Source organism: Heteronotia binoei, chromosome 1, assembly GCF_032191835.1.
Source record: "Heteronotia binoei isolate CCM8104 ecotype False Entrance Well chromosome 1, APGP_CSIRO_Hbin_v1, whole genome shotgun sequence".
Taxonomy (NCBI): Eukaryota; Metazoa; Chordata; class Lepidosauria; order Squamata; family Gekkonidae; genus Heteronotia; species Heteronotia binoei.
The window spans coordinates 46281437-46299314 of record NC_083223.1 but is presented as its reverse complement, the minus strand read 5'-3'; the positions used below and the strand labels follow the sequence as shown (position 1 = coordinate 46299314).

At 38.7% G+C, this 17878-nt stretch overlaps 1 protein-coding gene across 1 annotated transcript in view; it reads right to left on the bottom strand.

Annotated features, from left to right (window-relative positions):
- Nucleotides 1-1000: 1000 nt before the first annotated feature.
- The window catches only part of ROCK2 (Rho associated coiled-coil containing protein kinase 2), a 115548-nt gene continuing 98670 nt past the window's right edge, over nt 1001-17878 (bottom strand). The window contains exons 27-33 of the mRNA XM_060233879.1: nt 13883-13953; nt 12428-12516; nt 10489-10567; nt 9345-9606; nt 8475-8688; nt 2204-2316; nt 1001-1056 (exon numbers count right to left, since the gene is read on the bottom strand). Of these exons, the coding sequence (XP_060089862.1) occupies nt 2217-2316; nt 8475-8688; nt 9345-9606; nt 10489-10567; nt 12428-12516; nt 13883-13953 (815 nt within the window). The 3' untranslated portion in view covers nt 1001-1056; nt 2204-2216. The remainder of the gene's footprint in view (nt 1057-2203; nt 2317-8474; nt 8689-9344; nt 9607-10488; nt 10568-12427; nt 12517-13882; nt 13954-17878) is intronic.

Below are 17878 nucleotides of genomic sequence, written 5' to 3'. Positions count from 1 at the left end.
CTAATATTGAGGTCTGTAAATAAGAGTCCAATGGAAAAGTTGAGCTGTGTATGAAAGCTATATATTAGTTTTAATACTACCAGTTCACTGTTTCTGAAAATCAGTATTTGACCCCCTCCTCCCTTCCAAACCTTTCAATATACATTCAAAATAAACTGACATTGATATGAACTATTATATGTAAACATAGTGCACTATATTTTTCTGTAACAAAGCAAAACTGCATTCTAAGAGCTGGTAAATCTCTATTTTTTTCTCTTAAATATCTAGAATGGGCATAGACTTTAAAGGGAACAAAATTAATTTAAGGCATTCAAAACCAGTAAAACGGCTGCCCACTAAAAACAAATGAAACGAGCATCTGTTTGGAACTTTCATTATACTTAATCTGCTCAATGCAGACATGCAGCTTTCAATATACATGTATGAATGATATGAACTTCAAAAATATGGCTTTATACAAGTGCATAGTTGCAACTGCAGTGAATGGTATATGATTAATATGTATAAAAATAAAGTGGAAAGTTTTTAAAAAAACCCTCTTGCAGCATTACAGTACAATATAATATACATATATACACATACACAAACACATACACACAGTATATGGTCACTTCTTTAGGATGCAGTCATCAGTGTGACAGAATCTTCTCTCCTCTCCCCCCAAATTCCTCTGTCACCTTGCTGGTGGCATTTCTCTACTGAACTTGGATAAGGGATGGGTTCTTCTTCTATTCCTGAACTTTCTAATCCTTTTGTGAAATGTAGTGTCAGTTTTCTCCAAGGAACACAGAAGAGAAGAATTTAAGAGTATCTCTGCAGTTTCAGCTCATTCCTAATTTGATCAGTCATCCAATGGAACTACACTCAGGAATTATTAGTAAATTGTTTTGCAGCACAAAAAACATCCTCCCTGTAAACCTTTGCTATAGATTTATATATAGCTGTCTTTCAGGAGCATATATATATATATATATTTCATTTGTTTTGGGATACAGTATTTCAGTGGGAAGAAAATCACCTTCAACAGTGACCACATTTACAGAAGGCAGTTAGCTGGAAAAGAAAGAGAAAAAAAAAAGTTGGTTAGCAGATTATTTTGTGATCTTCAGGTCTTGATGTTAATTGCACTGCTCTTAAAACAAATAGCAAACACCACCCTGCTACAGTTTCTTCTCACGCAACGGAATGAGGCTTTCTGCTTTCAAACATACACAAGAAAGCTCTTGCAGCCAGAACCAATCTGGAACTCTCTTTGGTGAGCACTCAGAAAAGAAAGTAATATGTAAATAAAAGTCAGCCATTGACTAAGCAGTAATTTAAGATTACTAATCTGTACTGATCTCCCTCTTAAGCTTCCTATCCAGGCCAACACAGACTTGTCACTGTAAATCCACATTGCGGCTGAGGTGCCACTGCAGCAATGCACGGAGAGCCATTTCAGCCAGTTTAATTTTCTCAGTGGCAGGGGCAGGTTTGGAAAAGCAGACCTCAAGGAAGAATGGAAGAGAAGAAAAGGGAGCCCACTTGCAGAAAAGTCTGGAAACCTCCATCTTTCCTTTTTCCCATTCAATTTAGTGAAATACTAAACTATAGAACTTTTCAGATAAAAAAAAAAATACTACCTGAAATTTGTATATACCACTAGATTTCATTTAGGGATACTTTAAGAAACAATTGCTAAGAGTTATTTGCAATGCAAACAAATCTTCCTTAGAAACTGTATTTGGTACAGGCACATCACTGCACACCTGCATGCATTTGCAAGACAGATTGCTTTTCATAAATGCACTGTTCGATAATATTTTTAAAAAGGCACACCAGTGCGGAGAAAGCCACATCACATGTAGATATTACAAGTACTAGCAGGAAACACAGTATGCCAGTCCTCTGAGCATGCAGAAATGTATAATGAACTAAACAAAACCACAGCTTTGATTGTTTAAAAGCTGACTGCATACAGTTAGCAATAAATACTTGAAAAGGCATATTGTAAAATACCAAGATGAAGCTATGGATTTTAAGAAATTCCTCCTCCCCCATCCTCTCCAGGGAACAGAGGTCAGAAGCATATTGTGTCATTAAAATTTTTGTATAGAATGACTTTTGTGGGAGGGAGTTTTAAGCTCACACACTTTATTGGCTGGACAAAATCCAAAACGGCATGCTTTGAGAAATCCAATCCATTCTTATTGATATTCACCCCATTTTCCTCTTCAGAAATCAAACACATCGTTATCATCATCATCACCAACATCTATATCATCAACATCATCAAATGACCAATCCCAGTCTTTAAATGCCAAATCAAGCAATCTGGAAAAGGAGGTTTTGAAGTTCATGAGCCACAGTTTGCTAAAAACATTCTCAACATAATAAAAGCCATTCCAATATGTATTTTTTTTCTATTTTGTGTTTTGAAACATGTAAACTTATTTGAACATGTATGTCAAATAAAACTAAATTCTATTGGTGTGTATCCAGTCATCCGCAGAGTTTGAGGAGTGGAACTTCCCTGCTTCCCCGGGCCTCCTGAAATTTTGCTGCTGCTAGTCAGCAGACGCTCAAAATGGGCACAGTGGAGAGCTGAGTGGCATCAGCAGGCATCACTACTCTTTTCCATAAACAGAAGTCCTGTTCTGCTGGAGGAACTGCTTGCCACTGTTTAATAAAGGTAGGCTCTCCTTACCATAACTCAGTACCCCCCAAAACAGTGGAAATAAAGGAATCAGTATGCTGACTTCCTTTTGAAAAACTGCTGAAGTTGACAGTCTAAGATAATAAAATGTTGCCATGATTTAGGAGGGAAAATAATTCTGTTAAAAGTAGGGCTGATGCTTGATTCAAGACATCTTAGTTGATTGCATGGGTTTGAATAAGTTAGGTCTGCGCGTCCATATATAAGGAGAGTTGTAAAGGGGAAAATCTTGTTTCCCCTCTGCTAGCCTTCTTCTTCCCCATGCAGCCCATCCTACTCATATATTCCATTTCTCCCCTCCTCCCATTCAGCTTTCCCTGATCCCCCCTCTTGCCTTTCACATCTGCCTATCTGCCTTTTATCTCTTTTTCCCATGTTGTTTTTTCTCCTTTATCCTTCCAGCCCTTGCAACTCCCACCCACTAGCCCCTCCCAGCCTCTCCAAACCACCCACCTTTATCTGCCACCCCCTCAGCTTTCCTTTCAGCTTTCTCTTTTCTTCTCCCCCCCCCCTTTGCAGCTTCTCCCCCTTTCTCTACTTCATTTTTCTTTTCCCAATCCTATTCTGGTTTTACTTCTCACACCCATCTTCCTTCTTGACTTTTGTACTTGCCCACTGATCCTTTCCCTACCAACATGCCTCCAATTTACAAAAGAAACTGTGACTCTCTAGGAAATAAAATACTACTGAGATCCCCTGAGATAATCTGGCGAGATCTTGGTATTTTAAAACCTTATTTCCGTTCATCCCCACCTTTTTATTTAATTTTTTCTCATGTCCTGTTGAACTGTGGAGCTGGTAAAGTAACAGAAGAAACTTTTCCCAAGTGCACAGCATGGGAAAAGGAGAATGCCTTTCAGACTGTGCTGGGCTATGCAGCATGCAATTCTGAGTTAACAGGGACCAAGTTCAGATTTGACAGAAGGCATACATTAGTTCCATGCCACCTTTCAACCCAAGGTCAGTTAAGAAGATCCTCAGCACTCCCTCTAATCAGGTATGTGAATGACACTTAAAGAAATACTGATTCTTTGCTATTGAAATATTTATTTAAAAAAAACAGAAAAAGTAGGACTAGTACTCTTTCACCACTTATGTTCTCTTTTTTAAAAAGTGCAGACCATTTTATTATCTTACATGAACTGTAAATCCAGTGCCAACAGTACATAATTTGATATATGAACAGGGACTGGTTTCTTTTGTCAGAGATAGGCTCTCAGCTAGTTCAGAAACTCACAATCTATTTAGCTGACTGGAGCCAAAGACACCAAAATAGACTGGATATATTACATTTTTCATTTAAAACAATTACAAGAGACAGAGAGTCAAAGGTTCATGCTCAAAATCTTGTACCACCAACAAACATTCCTTTGTATCAAACAGAAACAGCTCCTCTTTCACCTACTGGACTAGACACTATGTGGTTTTTAATGTCATATTGCTTAATCTTGTATCTCACCTCAAACAATCAGTTTCTCCATGAAAAGGAGACGCCAGTATTTGTAAATAAATATCACAGAGTACTTTTAATATCTTTTCCATTTCTGCGCTCAGCATATAGTTTTAAAAGTGGAGTATGCTCTGTCTTTACACCTGCAAGATTCAGCATCATCACCAATTTCTAGCAGTGAATTGTTGCTGACAGACATTTGGTGCTTCTGCCTTCCTGAAAAGTTTAAGGGGGTATTCTGGAAGGACATGATAGTTGAACAATACTAAACATGAAATTAGAAGTGCCCTTTAGCAAACATTAAGGGATGACCAAAGAAAGACGGCTGCACTGAGGTCCACTAGCTTTAATATGCCCCTTGGATTTCAGCTCATTAACTTTATGTAGAACAGATCAGAACAAGCAGAGACCCACAAGACTAACTGGTGTGTGTGTGTGAATCCCATTCTTCCCTCCCTCCCACTCAGGGTCAGCCTGTCTGCTACTTCCATCTCTTCACCTACCCATCTGGCTCATGCAAGGGGTGGATCCTGCTGAAGAGAGATTATGGTGGCAAGTCTAATGTCAGCAGTGGTAATGAGTGGCAGCTCCTTCTCCTCCCCACCTATGCAGAGAAGTGGTGGAACAACTGGCATCAGCGACAATCTCTCCACTAGCTCTACTGGCTCCTCCTCCACTTCGCTCACAGTAGATTTATCTCGTTGGCTACTCCTCTGTTTTAGGTGGACTTAGAAACCCTCCATTTTGGGGCAGTTCATATTTTTCAGCCAATTTGGGGGTCCCCTGAGTCTGCAGGAAAATATCCCCTCTTCTGAACCCGGCCCCCTTCTCTGTGTATCAATCTGCACATGAGAGCCAGATGTAGCCTTAGATGAAGGATACCTCTCACAATTGTTTTGAACATGGCCTTTTGATTGGCTTTTTGACATCACATATTTAGCCATAAATCGACAACATCGTCCTATATGTACCAAGAGGACAACGCATGAAACGCACAAAAATGCTTTTCATGCAATTCTGAAAACAAATTCAGTTCTGAGTGTTGCTAAATGACAATATTGTTTTTATTTTGGTTTTTAAAAAATCTTAAACGGAGCACAAATTGTAAGGTTTAAGAGTAGGAGCATATTGCAGGCCAATACACAATCTATACACTGAGATGCTGATAACATGTTTACTATTACTTAGATTCCTCATACCCCCTGTATAAAACTAAATTATATACATGCCTTATAAAATATTGTCATTTAGGCTTTCTTACTGTTAGTTCTCACAGTTAACGTGCATTTGTGCTTGAACCACAGGACCCTATTACTTACTGTTGAAATGTTAAAACACATAGTACAGAAAAAAAAATCAGTGAAGAATAATTCGAAGAACGGGCCCAGAACTAAAATAAAAATAAACGATAGAGGTAAGAGCCAACAGCCATGGTAGATGCTGTCTTCATTCACATTTTTTTAACAAATGAAAAGGGTTCAAATGTCCCTCCAGTTCAGACCCAGAAATCATCAATCATACTTTCATAACTTCAAGGTAGAACAGCAGCAGTGCTTTCTGTAAGATTATTCCAAGCAGAGTGTGGTGGACAACTGGAAGAAAAGCAGTAAAGCTGCACAGGTTACCTAAAAGATTTTTGAACCCTATGAAGATTTTTGGTTTAGCCTAATAAGGCTCTTATGACCACAGGTCCTTTTGGATTTTTGAGAAAAGGTAGTGGGCACTATGACAAAATGGCTGCCACAAGAGGCAAGAACAATCAAGTGTCTTTGTATATGGAGACAACTGCCTATAAGGAAATAGGCACTCCACTACACACCCAAAGGTGATACCTCTTAGGGTGTTCTGAAGCTCTTTCTACTCCACTGAGATGCAGGAAAGCAGCACAGGCTCTCTGCTTTGGAAAAGAAGGGCACCAGGATACATAATAGCAGGCGCTACTGCTACAGGATATGAATAGTTATACATCATAGCAAATGCATAGCAGTACTGAGTTGCAGGGAATTCAGACAATATGATCGATTCTGGCTGATGTGATTTCTAATGAGAAAACATACAAAAATATTCATAGCAGATACATGCTGCTAAAGTTAGCCAGGTGTTTATACTCACAAAACAAGATATATATAATGTGATGTTTTCACAATGTAAGTATTTTGTGTGTGTCTTATTTCTATTTTTATGTGGAGTTTCATATACATGTTGTTATGTTTTAAATTGCAGGTCTCTAAAGTAAGAAAGGAGGGCCGGTTGGGTGACTGAAGCACATTATGATTGGATGGTAGCTATGCCCTAGGAGTGTAGTTGACTGGTGGGTTCAGAGTGGAGAAGAGAAAGTTAGAATGTGGGAGAGGGGAAGAGAGATTGGGTGCTGTAGAATGTGAAAGAAATCTGAGTTCTGTGTGGAGTTATTAGCTAAAATGGCAAGTGAGAAAATAAGCTTTTGTCATTAGGTTTTGTGGCAGAATTTCTTTTGGGTTGGGTCTCTTATAAAATTGGCAACAAGAGTTCCAATCTATTTAGCACTATTCAAAGCAGTTATATTGCTCTCAGCCAAGCCAACAGCTTAGGTTGAGAATCTAGGTCAATAGAAACTAGGTTAAAGTTGAAAGTTATCTTAGGACAGGAATGTCCTTATATGGTATGGGGAGGAAGCAAGATACCCCATCTGGATTTGCGTCTGCAGTAACTGGAATTCATAATATTAAGATAGAGATTACTTGATAAGGTTATGGGGATAAGGCTTTATATATCCTGGGTTTTTGAACAGAAGCAACTGGCCTGCATGAGAGACAGGGGGTCTCTTTGCTGGTCATGCCAAGAAATTAACAAGCCTTTGTTGATTTCAGCCTGGGCTGACTTGGATAGAGACAGGGGGCTGTCTCTATGCTGGTCATGCCAAACTTAAATGGGTCTTGAGAGACTTTGACTCTAAACTCTAACTGGGAAAATGTAGCCTAACAGATTGTAGACTTAGACTATAGAATTATGCTTTATGCTTGACTATCTTCTGTAACTGTGTAACTGTTTTCTGAAATGTACTAAAGTTTCTAAGCTATTTTGCCTCTCGGCCTATATTTTAAGCCTTCTGTCTAAAGGAGAAACTTGGATTCTAATTCTGTTATTAAGTGTGTATTAGCCTTCTGATAACTGCTTTGTTGTTTTGTGTTTGGGTTACTGAAGGAAGAGGAAGAGATATTTTTATGTACTGATTGGTGGGAATTTGGCTACTTGCTAATAAGCAATGCAACTGAGCACACATACAAGGGAAAATCTCTGAGAGCACTTTAATTATGTTGTTGCCATCTTGTGATTTTTGTCCAGAACTGTATTTTAACTTTTTTTCTAGTATTATGTTTTAATCTTTTAAACTATATATATATATGTGTGTGTGTGTGTGTGTGTGTGTGCGCTGCCCTGAGCTGGCATCCACCCCGCCCCCTTCTGACTTAGCTATTTAATTGCTGCAAAGGGTGTTTGTCCACTACCCTTTCGATCTTGGGCATTCTCACAGACCTCTGAGCAACCTGGGTGTGTTTAATTATTGTCTTGCAGAATTGTTTTATTGATTTATGTTATTTATTATGTTTTTAAAATGTGAGCCGCCCTGAACCCCGCATGGCAGGATATAAATTTAAACAATAAATAAATACAAACAAATATAAACAAACACAAACTAACACAAGGGAGCAGATCATGCCAACCAAAGTGCTCCACAGGCAGATTCAGCTCACATCTCCATTGTCTTAATACTAGAAATCAGAGTAGTGTTTCACAAAGTTTAAGTTGGTTCCTCCCCCGCCACCGTAAGAAGACAGGACAGTGGTAGAAAAGTGGTCTGATCTGATATAATGGGAATTCTAAATTCAACACTATATATCTTGAGATATATATCTGCAGCTATATATCTGCAGCTAAGGGAAGTCTCACCTTCAAGTTCAAGTAACTTACTTTAATGGAACACATCAGCACAAGCCATATTACTAATTAGCATGGAATGCAAACTGATTGAAAACAAAAAAAATGTTTTGCTGAATAAATGGATTTACTATTAAATGTAAAAAGTTTGATATGTACTATGGTCTTATACCTCCACTGGCAGCTTCTACAATAAGCAGCCAATCATTTCTTTTCTGAGCATTTTTGAAAAGAGGATTAAAATAAAATGACAGTCTTGTTACAACAAGCAGGCTAAATGAATAAATACTGCTACAACTGATGCATTTTTCAGAGAAACAAGAGTCTGTACTTGACCATGTGAGCTGCTCAATGCAGTGATCTGAAAAACAACAATTTAAACCTGCCAAATTGTGCAGGTATTTTTACCTTGGTTTATTTGGAGGAAGCTGTCGGCTTGGCCGTCTGATAGATTGGTTTGGCTGTACCTTCATGGAAGTTCTTGGAGAAGATCGTGCAAAAGGATCTGGTGCTGGAGGCTTTTTGGGAATCTTTTTTACTAGACGGCTCACCCATTTCTGCTGCTCCTCAGTAGAATTGGCTAACAGTAGTAGATTCTTTGCCGTTGAAACATCATAATTTACTGAAATATTAAAATTGGCATCTCAAAATGTAGACACGTAAATTCAATTAACTATATATTTTTTAAAAAACACAGAGCATATCATTCCTATAGACAACAGCTGCAACTAACTAAAGCTGAGCCCATTCCACCTCAATAAAAAGGTGCTTATCTTGGTTGAATTGAGCTTAAAGCTATCAACAACAACAAAAACCCCTTCCAAACAGCATGAACACAAATATACAACTAATGGGCTGGAAACATGGAACTTCCCACTGAGAATGGAATAAGACAGAGTCTTCCCTGTCCCAACAGCTTGAATGAAGTACCTGCCAACACAAGAACTCCATTTTTTTTTACAAGCCACAAGGATTCCTTGATAGAAAAGTCTAAGTAAAAAGGGGCTCTTGAAAACTCTTGCTATAGTAGTCATGTCAGCATCTACCCGTGCATTCTGAAAATGTATCCTGTTTTTCCAATTATATTTCATAATAGATATACAAATGCACCTTAGTTAACAACATATATGGATAGACTCTCTTCCCCAACAGTGAAAAGCAGGGAAGTTTTCTACTCTTTGAAGCAACTCTGCTGGTATTGCAGAAGTCACACAAATGGTGTTGGGTCTGTCCTAACAGACCAACCAACGTTATACGAAGTGTTTATTTCCTTGGTACCTTTGCAAGGTGCTATAATCTCTTCTTTTTTATCCATATGATCTTTATGACACTTGATATGGCAGCGCCGGCACTCTAAAGCAGGAGGCGGTTTAAACATATGCCACAACGGTTTCATACAAGCTTCACAATTGGTTGGGAAGTGATAGAGAGTCGGTATGAACTCATGTCCTTTATGGCAAATGTAATTCGACTTCTCCCCCATTGGCTCTACAGGAAATTCTTGCTCCTTTTTGCTTTCTCCTTCATTAGCATACAGGATCTAGAACAGCAACAACAAAAGACAAAGCTTGGCTTACTTAAGATACAATGCATACTTCCTCAAAAGAAAACCAGTATTGTTGCAAGAAGTATGAATATAAATGAAAAATGAAGGTAGAAAAAGAACAGCTAGAAGAAGAAAGAGCAGTGACAGAGAGGCAATTCAGACAACACTGCAAGTGTCCTGCCCATACATAGTCATAATATTTGTGTAAGGCATATGCAGATAAAGGCCCCAGCATGCAAAAGACTGAACTGTACTATCATTTCCTGTAATTTTATGAGTTTAACTACTGTACTGCATTTAAATAATTCAGACCTATACAGTTTGAGATTTATGGAGAGAAGTCCAGTTCAAACAGAATATATAGTGTGTGGATGTCAGGACTTGAAGTAATGAAGGCATACTTGGTAGATATCATGTATGTATGTAATGCCTGTAAGCTTTTATACACATCTAAACCAGTCTAGAAGTATGCAAACATGAGAAATGGTTGATATAGAAGGATACATCCTGTTCATTACTCCTACAGTGATATGAGCCCAACTTGCAGTTCTGACAAACATACATGGAAATGCTTCAGAACACCAGGGAACTTACAAAAGAACAACATATTTCTGTTGAAGGTGGTGGGGGGGGAGGAAATTGACCACCTATTTTTTTAAAAAAACTAAGCATACCAAAGTACATAATTTTGATCTAAGTTAGAGTGATTCAAAGAACTTTTCTGAATTTATAGACTTTTTCAGAAGAAATACAGAGAATTTTAAGATAACTGTACAGACAAAAAACATTAAAGTCCAATCACTGACAAAGATATGTCACTTTGTTCCCCCACCCTTCAATCTTTTGTTTTAGCATTATGAGTTTTGAAAGGCATACCTGGAAAATCCTAGGAATTTCTTTGGAATCTGCTCTGTATACATCCGTTTGTGTGACTGGCCGGACATGGAATAATTTGCTATAAAAGCAGAATACGATAAAAATGTAAATAAAGTCCTGAACTATATTATAAAGCGAGCAATTCTTCCTAATCTACTTCAGTAGGGCTCACCACAGCCTCTAAATTATGGGTTCAAGTGTATACATTTAAAAAGGCAACTAGTGTTTCAAAGCTTTGCCAGTATAGAGAGTACAACATCATCATTCTTCATATGGGATTAGCTGGTCCCTTCAGGGCAGAGCAGGAATTTTTGGAAACTGTCTCTAACTAGCTGTGAGGCTATGAAAGAATCCTTTTTATCAGCTGCTTCATACAGTATCAGAGATCTTAAGGTTGGTTTTTTTTTAAGCAGATCTCATTAGACCAGACTGTTAGATCTTCACTGAGGGAGCAGATATGAAGCTGGCAGTCGTGCTCACCAAATTCAGAGCCGGGATGGACCCATCTCAAGTTTGATTGGCCATTTGCTGGCTCAAAACAGAGTTAGTAAACAAGTAACAATGTATGTCTTTAACTATTTTAAAGCTTTAAACCAAAAAAGTAGATACAACTTTGAAACAAATGAGAAGGGCCGGAAAACTTGGCAAGCACTTCAGCCCATACTGATGAAGGGAGTTCACTTAAGCCAGCTGCTGTATGGCCAGTGGGGCATAGGAGGATGCTCCACTGGTGCTGGGCATTATTGAATTAAACTCTAGCTGCTATACAGCATCTGGGAATGTCGGTGGGACTTAGCACCTCTCAGCATAATTCTGTGCAGACTATTTAAAAAGTGCCCAAATTGTTATTCTTGCCATTCTCATTTGCTAAAACAATAATGAGGATGAAATAATGAGGATGATAATATTAAGTAAATAGCACTTAAACACATCAATATCAAGCACTTACAAAAAATCCTCTACTAATAACATTGACTTTTTTTTTTGCAGGCCCATTCTTTGAATGGCTGGCAAATGAAATGGATGCAACAAGCATGCCCCTCCCCTTAGAAGAGGACCCCCAACGCCCTTTGTTCAGTTATAGGTGCATGATGTCATTTGCTTATGGACCTGGGTGCTACACTGCAACAAAGAACCAAAAAACTTGACATGTCAGTGTTCTATTTTACTTTAAGATTATGTTGGACATGGGAGACAACTAACATCTGGATGTCCTCTCTTCTTCCAGGCCTTCCTTGCAGAGGCAGTGGGCCAGGTAAAGTAGCAGAGCATCATATACAACTTTCTCCTTTCTATGAACTCATCCATATAACAGAATCACAGAGCTGGATGGGGCCATACAGGTCATCTAGTCCAACCCCCTGCTCAATGCAGGATCAACCTAAAGCATCCCTGACAAATGTTGGTCCAGCTGCTGCTTAAAGACTACCAGTGACAGGGAACTCACCATCTCCCTAGACAGATGACTCCACTGTTGAACAACTCTTACTGTAAAAACAGTTTTTCCTAATATCTAGCTGGTATCTTTCCACCCTTAATCTAAACCCATTATTGCAAGGCCTATCCTCTGCTGCCAACAGGGACAGCTCCCTGCCCTCCTCGAAGTGACAGTCCTGCAAATACTTAGAGCAATCATGCTCCCCTGCAACCTCCTCTTCTCCAGACTGAACATTCCCAAGTCCCTCAGCCTTTCTTTACAGGGCTTGGTCTCCAAACCCCTGGTCATCTTCATTGCTCTCCTCAGCACCCACTCCATTCTGTCCTCATCCTTTTGAAAGTGAGGCCTCCGGAACAGGCTTCCTGGTTGTCCTTTTAAATTATAATTTACCCACACAGTGCACAACTTCTTTAACCACACACATCTGCCTATTTGTTAAAAATATTTTTCTAAGGTCCAAGGTTATTCATCCAAAATAGTAAGCATTGCAAGAGTACTTACTCTATGTCTAACACCATGTAAGGGTTTGACTGCTCTTTATCTTGCTCACTGTCATAGAAGAGGAGCTTCTTGCTGCTTACAACCACATACTGTTTAAAAACACACATAAAGGCACAATTTGAGTGTAAGCACAGGTTTTGTCGCAAATGTTTGCTTTAATTTATAAGCCCTCTATCTTCCATGACAACATATTTATAGTGTAAAATTATATCACAAACTATATTGAGATAAATTATTTGAATAAATATTTTGGCCAGTGGATTTACAATCTTTTTAAAAGGTATTATTCTAGTAACTATTACTAATTCATAATTAGATCAAGGGGAAAAAGCATCTGTAAAAGCATCTACTTCTGATTTACAGCTGTAACTGGCTAGTTTACTGCTGGATTATTAAAATATGCAAACCTCTGTCTCCCACCACCTCCCCCTCAATCTGTACCTGCAAACAGACCATTCACAATTCAGTATGGTGGATCGTACTTTTATCACAGGTAAATTAGTTGGACAGGAAAAAATTTCTGGGAAAGAAATGCCTTCTTCTTTGACCCAGGTTTATTAGCAATAGAATAACAAACAGGCATTCTCACATTCTGACATGTTACTGTTTTATGGTTTCCCACGCTAATTCAACTCAGATCAAAGGTTTTCTGAATTTGTTAATTTTACTATTCTGCTATTGGTTTTTAACTTTGTACCATTTGGCATTCCAAACCCCACCAGCTATATGTGGCTCTGCTTACTGTACCTCATTCCTCGTCTGAAGAAGTGTGCATGCACACGAAAGCTTACGTTCTGAATAAAACTAAATTGGTCTTAAAGGTGCAATTGACTTATTTTGTTCTATGTACTTTTATCATTTTGTCTACTGAGCCTTGTTCCAATTTTCCCCTCTTCTTTGGAGGAAGAGACATTTAAATTGGGAGGAAGGTTCCTTGGAGGATGGTTTGGATGCAAAAACAAAAAATGGCCAAAAACAGCTTAAAATATTTTCAAAATTTAGGTTTGTTTACTTAAGAGCTTGATTACAGGCCACAGTTACTATTTTATGTAGCCCCACCAAACAAGAGCTTTTCTCTGCTGAGGATTCTAGTTTTACATGCTCCTCCCTCTCCATACTCCTAGACAGAGTTAGCCAGTAATAAAGTGAAATAAATATCAAGTGGAGTAAGGCAGCCACCCCACCAGCTCTTGCTTCACTGTGTGAGAGAGTTTCTATCCTCTCCAGTTTTCTCTGCCTCTTGGGTGTGAAGGAGGAAAGAAGAGTTTCTTCAGAGAATATTCTGTTTAGAATTCTCAACAGGCCAGTCTCTCTTGCATGGTGAGCAGCCAAACACATAGTAACCCTCTAGAAAAGCAACAAGCACCTTGGTAAAAAGCACAGCATTTTAATGCTGGCTGCTGAATCAAGTACAAATGTCATGTCAGACCATATCAAAGAATTATGCCTTTTTACCTTTTTAGCCCATCCAAACTTTTTGGTATTGTTTCGAACAGGCAAAGACAGCCAACCTTCCAATCGTGACTCTGGGGAAAAAAATAGAAGCAAACATTGAAACCAGCAATAATTATGCTCTCTTTTGTTTTTCAAAGTCATGTCAGATCACAAAAAATGCTTTTTCAAAGCTATGTTCATCTACAGCCCCATTCCACAAGCAAACACTGCACCCCAAACAGCTGAAGTTCAGAAACACTCCCCCCCCCAAAAAAAGAACAAAGCTCTAGTCATAAAAAATGTGTTACTGGACATTTCCATTAGTAAAAGCATTTATTATTGTAAGGCAGTGTTTGCTGCCAGCCATTCATTTTTCATTTGCAAAGGCATTACCAGTAAATATACGTGTTCCCCTGTGACTGCACCTTCAGAATATTTGAAAACAAGTCACTACCACTCAAAATATGCAGCAGTGTAATTCTAGGATGTACTAAGTACCTGGAGAGGTAACTGCTCTCAATGCCTCTTTGGACAGCAGATACTCTTATTCAAAAATTTTAATGCTCTGTTCTCAGATGGCTTAATTGGTCCCTGGTCAATACTGAAGAGCACCTTTACCCACACTAAGATTTTTAAGTATCAGCAGAGACTCTGAGACTTAAAACCTATCAACACATTATACACTCGGGATCTTCTCTAGACTTAACAGATTCTGTAAATTAAAGAAGGTAATTGGCCTATTCCCTTTTGCCTTCCACTAGTAGTGAGTCTCATACTTTGTTCTATATACAGCTCGTTATTCTTTTTTAATTTTCTTAAGTTGGGTCTTATGATCATCCAGAACAGGAAGGCAACCCGCCATACATATGCTGAACAGCAATACAAACAAGCAACACATTTTGCTTGGCATGTGTCACGATCTGAGGCCTAGTGCATGTGGCCCAGAGGGCAAGGAGAAGCCTGTGTAGGAATAGATACAAGGACCTACATCTCCCAGGATTCCTTCTGTCCCTCTGATTGGGTAGCAGAGTTTTGGAGGGAAAACTAGCCTAGAGGTGACGAGACCTGGGAGGAAAGCATAAACAGGCCTGGCTGGAAAAGGAAGCTGTTCTCTCTGCTGAGGCTGGACTGCAGGAGGTTCCAGCTGTAGAGAGATCCCTTATCCAGGGAGGGGGAGTGAATAGGTTTGACTTAGAGAAGGGAGCGTATAGCTAGTCACGATAGGGCTTTTATTTTATTTTTATACCACCTTTACTGTTTCCTATTGCACTTGCTGCTCTAGAGCGCTTATATTAAACTTACTACCCACTTGTTGTTCTAGAGCACTTATATTAAACTTATTTGTTGTTAAAACTACGAGGTGCTCATGTCGCCTTGGCCACCTTGGTTAAAAAGTATCTGTTAATAAAGAATACAAGTGTTGAGTGGGTGCTCTGGACCCGCCCAGGCAGACCCTTGCCAGAGTGGTGGCAGTCAGCAGAAAGCCCGTCCTGGTCCCCTGCTGAAAGCATGAAAGAATAGTTCTCTGTCCAGGCAACAAAGGAGAACCTTTGAAGAGCTGGCAGTACCACTCAACTCAGAGGTGTGGGAGAAGGCAGCAGGCATGGCTTAGGTCTTTCATTGTTTCCTGGACCTACACAGCCATTGCCAGCACATGCCAGTAGATAATGCATTTTTTTCAGCACTCAGGACAAAATATGTAACATATCAGTTTACATACAAAAGGCAGTTAATCTACTGCCTTATCACCCAGCTGGTAAAATCAAGTCCTCTCTACACTGTAAAATCATGACAACAGATAAACATGTAGGTCTCAGTCTACAGAACTTTGTAAACTCAACAGATTTTCATAAAACAATTTGCACTGGGGTTTCAACTTCAGTAAAAAAATTTTAGAGAAGATGCTAGAGTTGACAAAATTATTTTATGGAACCAATTTTTTAAAAAATATATACTTTTCACTCAAAAGTTACGTAAGACTACTTGAACTCTACATTTTAATACCTGTTTATGGCTAAATGGTAACCACATAGATCATAAAATATTTAATATAAGGTTTGTAGAGAAACTATTGTTAGAACCTTATACTTCTTCAGAACCCTGATGTAGCATAAATGCAAATGCAAGACATATTTTGCTAATCTGTTTTTCCGTTATTGAATATTCTTCAATCTATTGTTCTCACTAACACACCATACAAATGTTTACATTTATCATTTAATGTACTTTTGCCACTACTATTGGATAGTGCAGTATTACTAAAAACTTTATATGCATACATGTGACATATATTTTCACAATCTCTCTCCCACTCTCCCACAAATAATATAGCACTGCAGTTTCTCACATGTTAATATTCTTGCTAGCATGTAACACATTATTAGCAACAGCTAATGATACAACAGACTGGACCGTTTATGTTTTAGGGAAAGGGATGGAAGGAAAGAGTGTGCTTCTGGAATAGATGAAAGAGAAGCAAACCTTTTCTCAAGGGAAATTTCATCCTATTACAGGAGAACAATTTTGCAGTCTCCGTGTTGCAATTGCTCTCAAGCACTGTCATCTGTTTACCCTAAATACTTTTTGAAGTTTACAAACGTAAGTACCATTTTCATATACTAAAAATCAATTTCCCACTTTGCATTATCTTCACTCCTGCCCATCTCGAAGTAAAATGACTGGCTGTAGTAAGATTTTTTTTAAACCACTCTCTAAATGGAATAGTTGATGACTTAAGACCAGAGTTTTCATAAGTTCTACATCTTCAGAAATTGAGACAAAAACAATGAACCAACACAAAAGAATCCATTTACCCTACTGTTTTACGTAATATACTTTTCAGTTTGGAAGGCCCCAAGTCAATCACCTTTGAAATTCATTACAACAGTGCAATACAGGTACACAGAGGCTACAAGAATTATTCTTTTTGGTAAGTTTCATAGTTATGTTACCTGCCCTCTCCTACCACACATCAAAATAAGTGGCTGCTCACAGGGAGTAAGAGAAGCCATGCCAAAGCAAAAGCAAGTAATTAAGCAACTGGCAGTGAGAGATTGTAGGCAAGGTCACACACCCGCACAGCCAGTGGTACCAGTGAGCTCCCATGATGGGAAACTAATATCTCAAGAGGTACCAGAAGCAGGCTGCAGTCCTACGCACACTTTCTTCAGAGTAAGTTCCACTGAATAAAACTGGACTTACTTCCAAGTAGACATACTTAGGAATTACCCTGCAATCACCTAGTTTAGGGATACATTCTGTTCCCACCTTGAAGAGTCATTTTTATTGCAGTATACAGCTACAGATTTCTGTGTGTTTAACACATAGACACACAAGAGGCACACCATATTTATTTTAGCATTATTTCCTGGGAATCAGATTTTCCTACAAATAAATCCAAATGCATTTTCTCTGTGGATGGTAGTCAATTAAAAATTGTCAGTTCATCATCTGGCTATTAACCAATCACTTTTTAATAGATTTGAATACCAAAATTTCATGACAGACACAGGTATCTGTGAGAATATAGAACAAAATTTGAAATGACATACCATGTAATACACCAATGTCAAGGGTGCCGCCTTTCAGCTTCCAATTACAAATTTGTCTATTAAATCTACTGATTAAATCAACTGAAGTTTGAAGCCCTCACTCTCTTATCTGCAGCTCTTTTGCCAAGGGTGGGAACTGCTTATAAGTGGAACAACTTGAGTGCTGCATACACTTCCAGATAGCACTCACAGTGTCTAATTACAACAACTATCAGTGGATCTTTTAAGTGCCACTCCTTTCCTCATGCAGCATACTTCCCTTTGATTTCAACTGCTTCCATGTTAGTAACAAATAATTAGAGAGATGGCCTCCAAGCAATAGCATTCTGCCACTAAATGCTTTTCAGGCATGTCACCTGGGCTGTCAGGTTCTGAAGGAACTTGTGTGGAAGACAATGGTTCTTCCTCTGAGTCAGAATCAGAGTTGAGAAACACACGAGAACTGGAAGGCTTAGTGGCAATACTG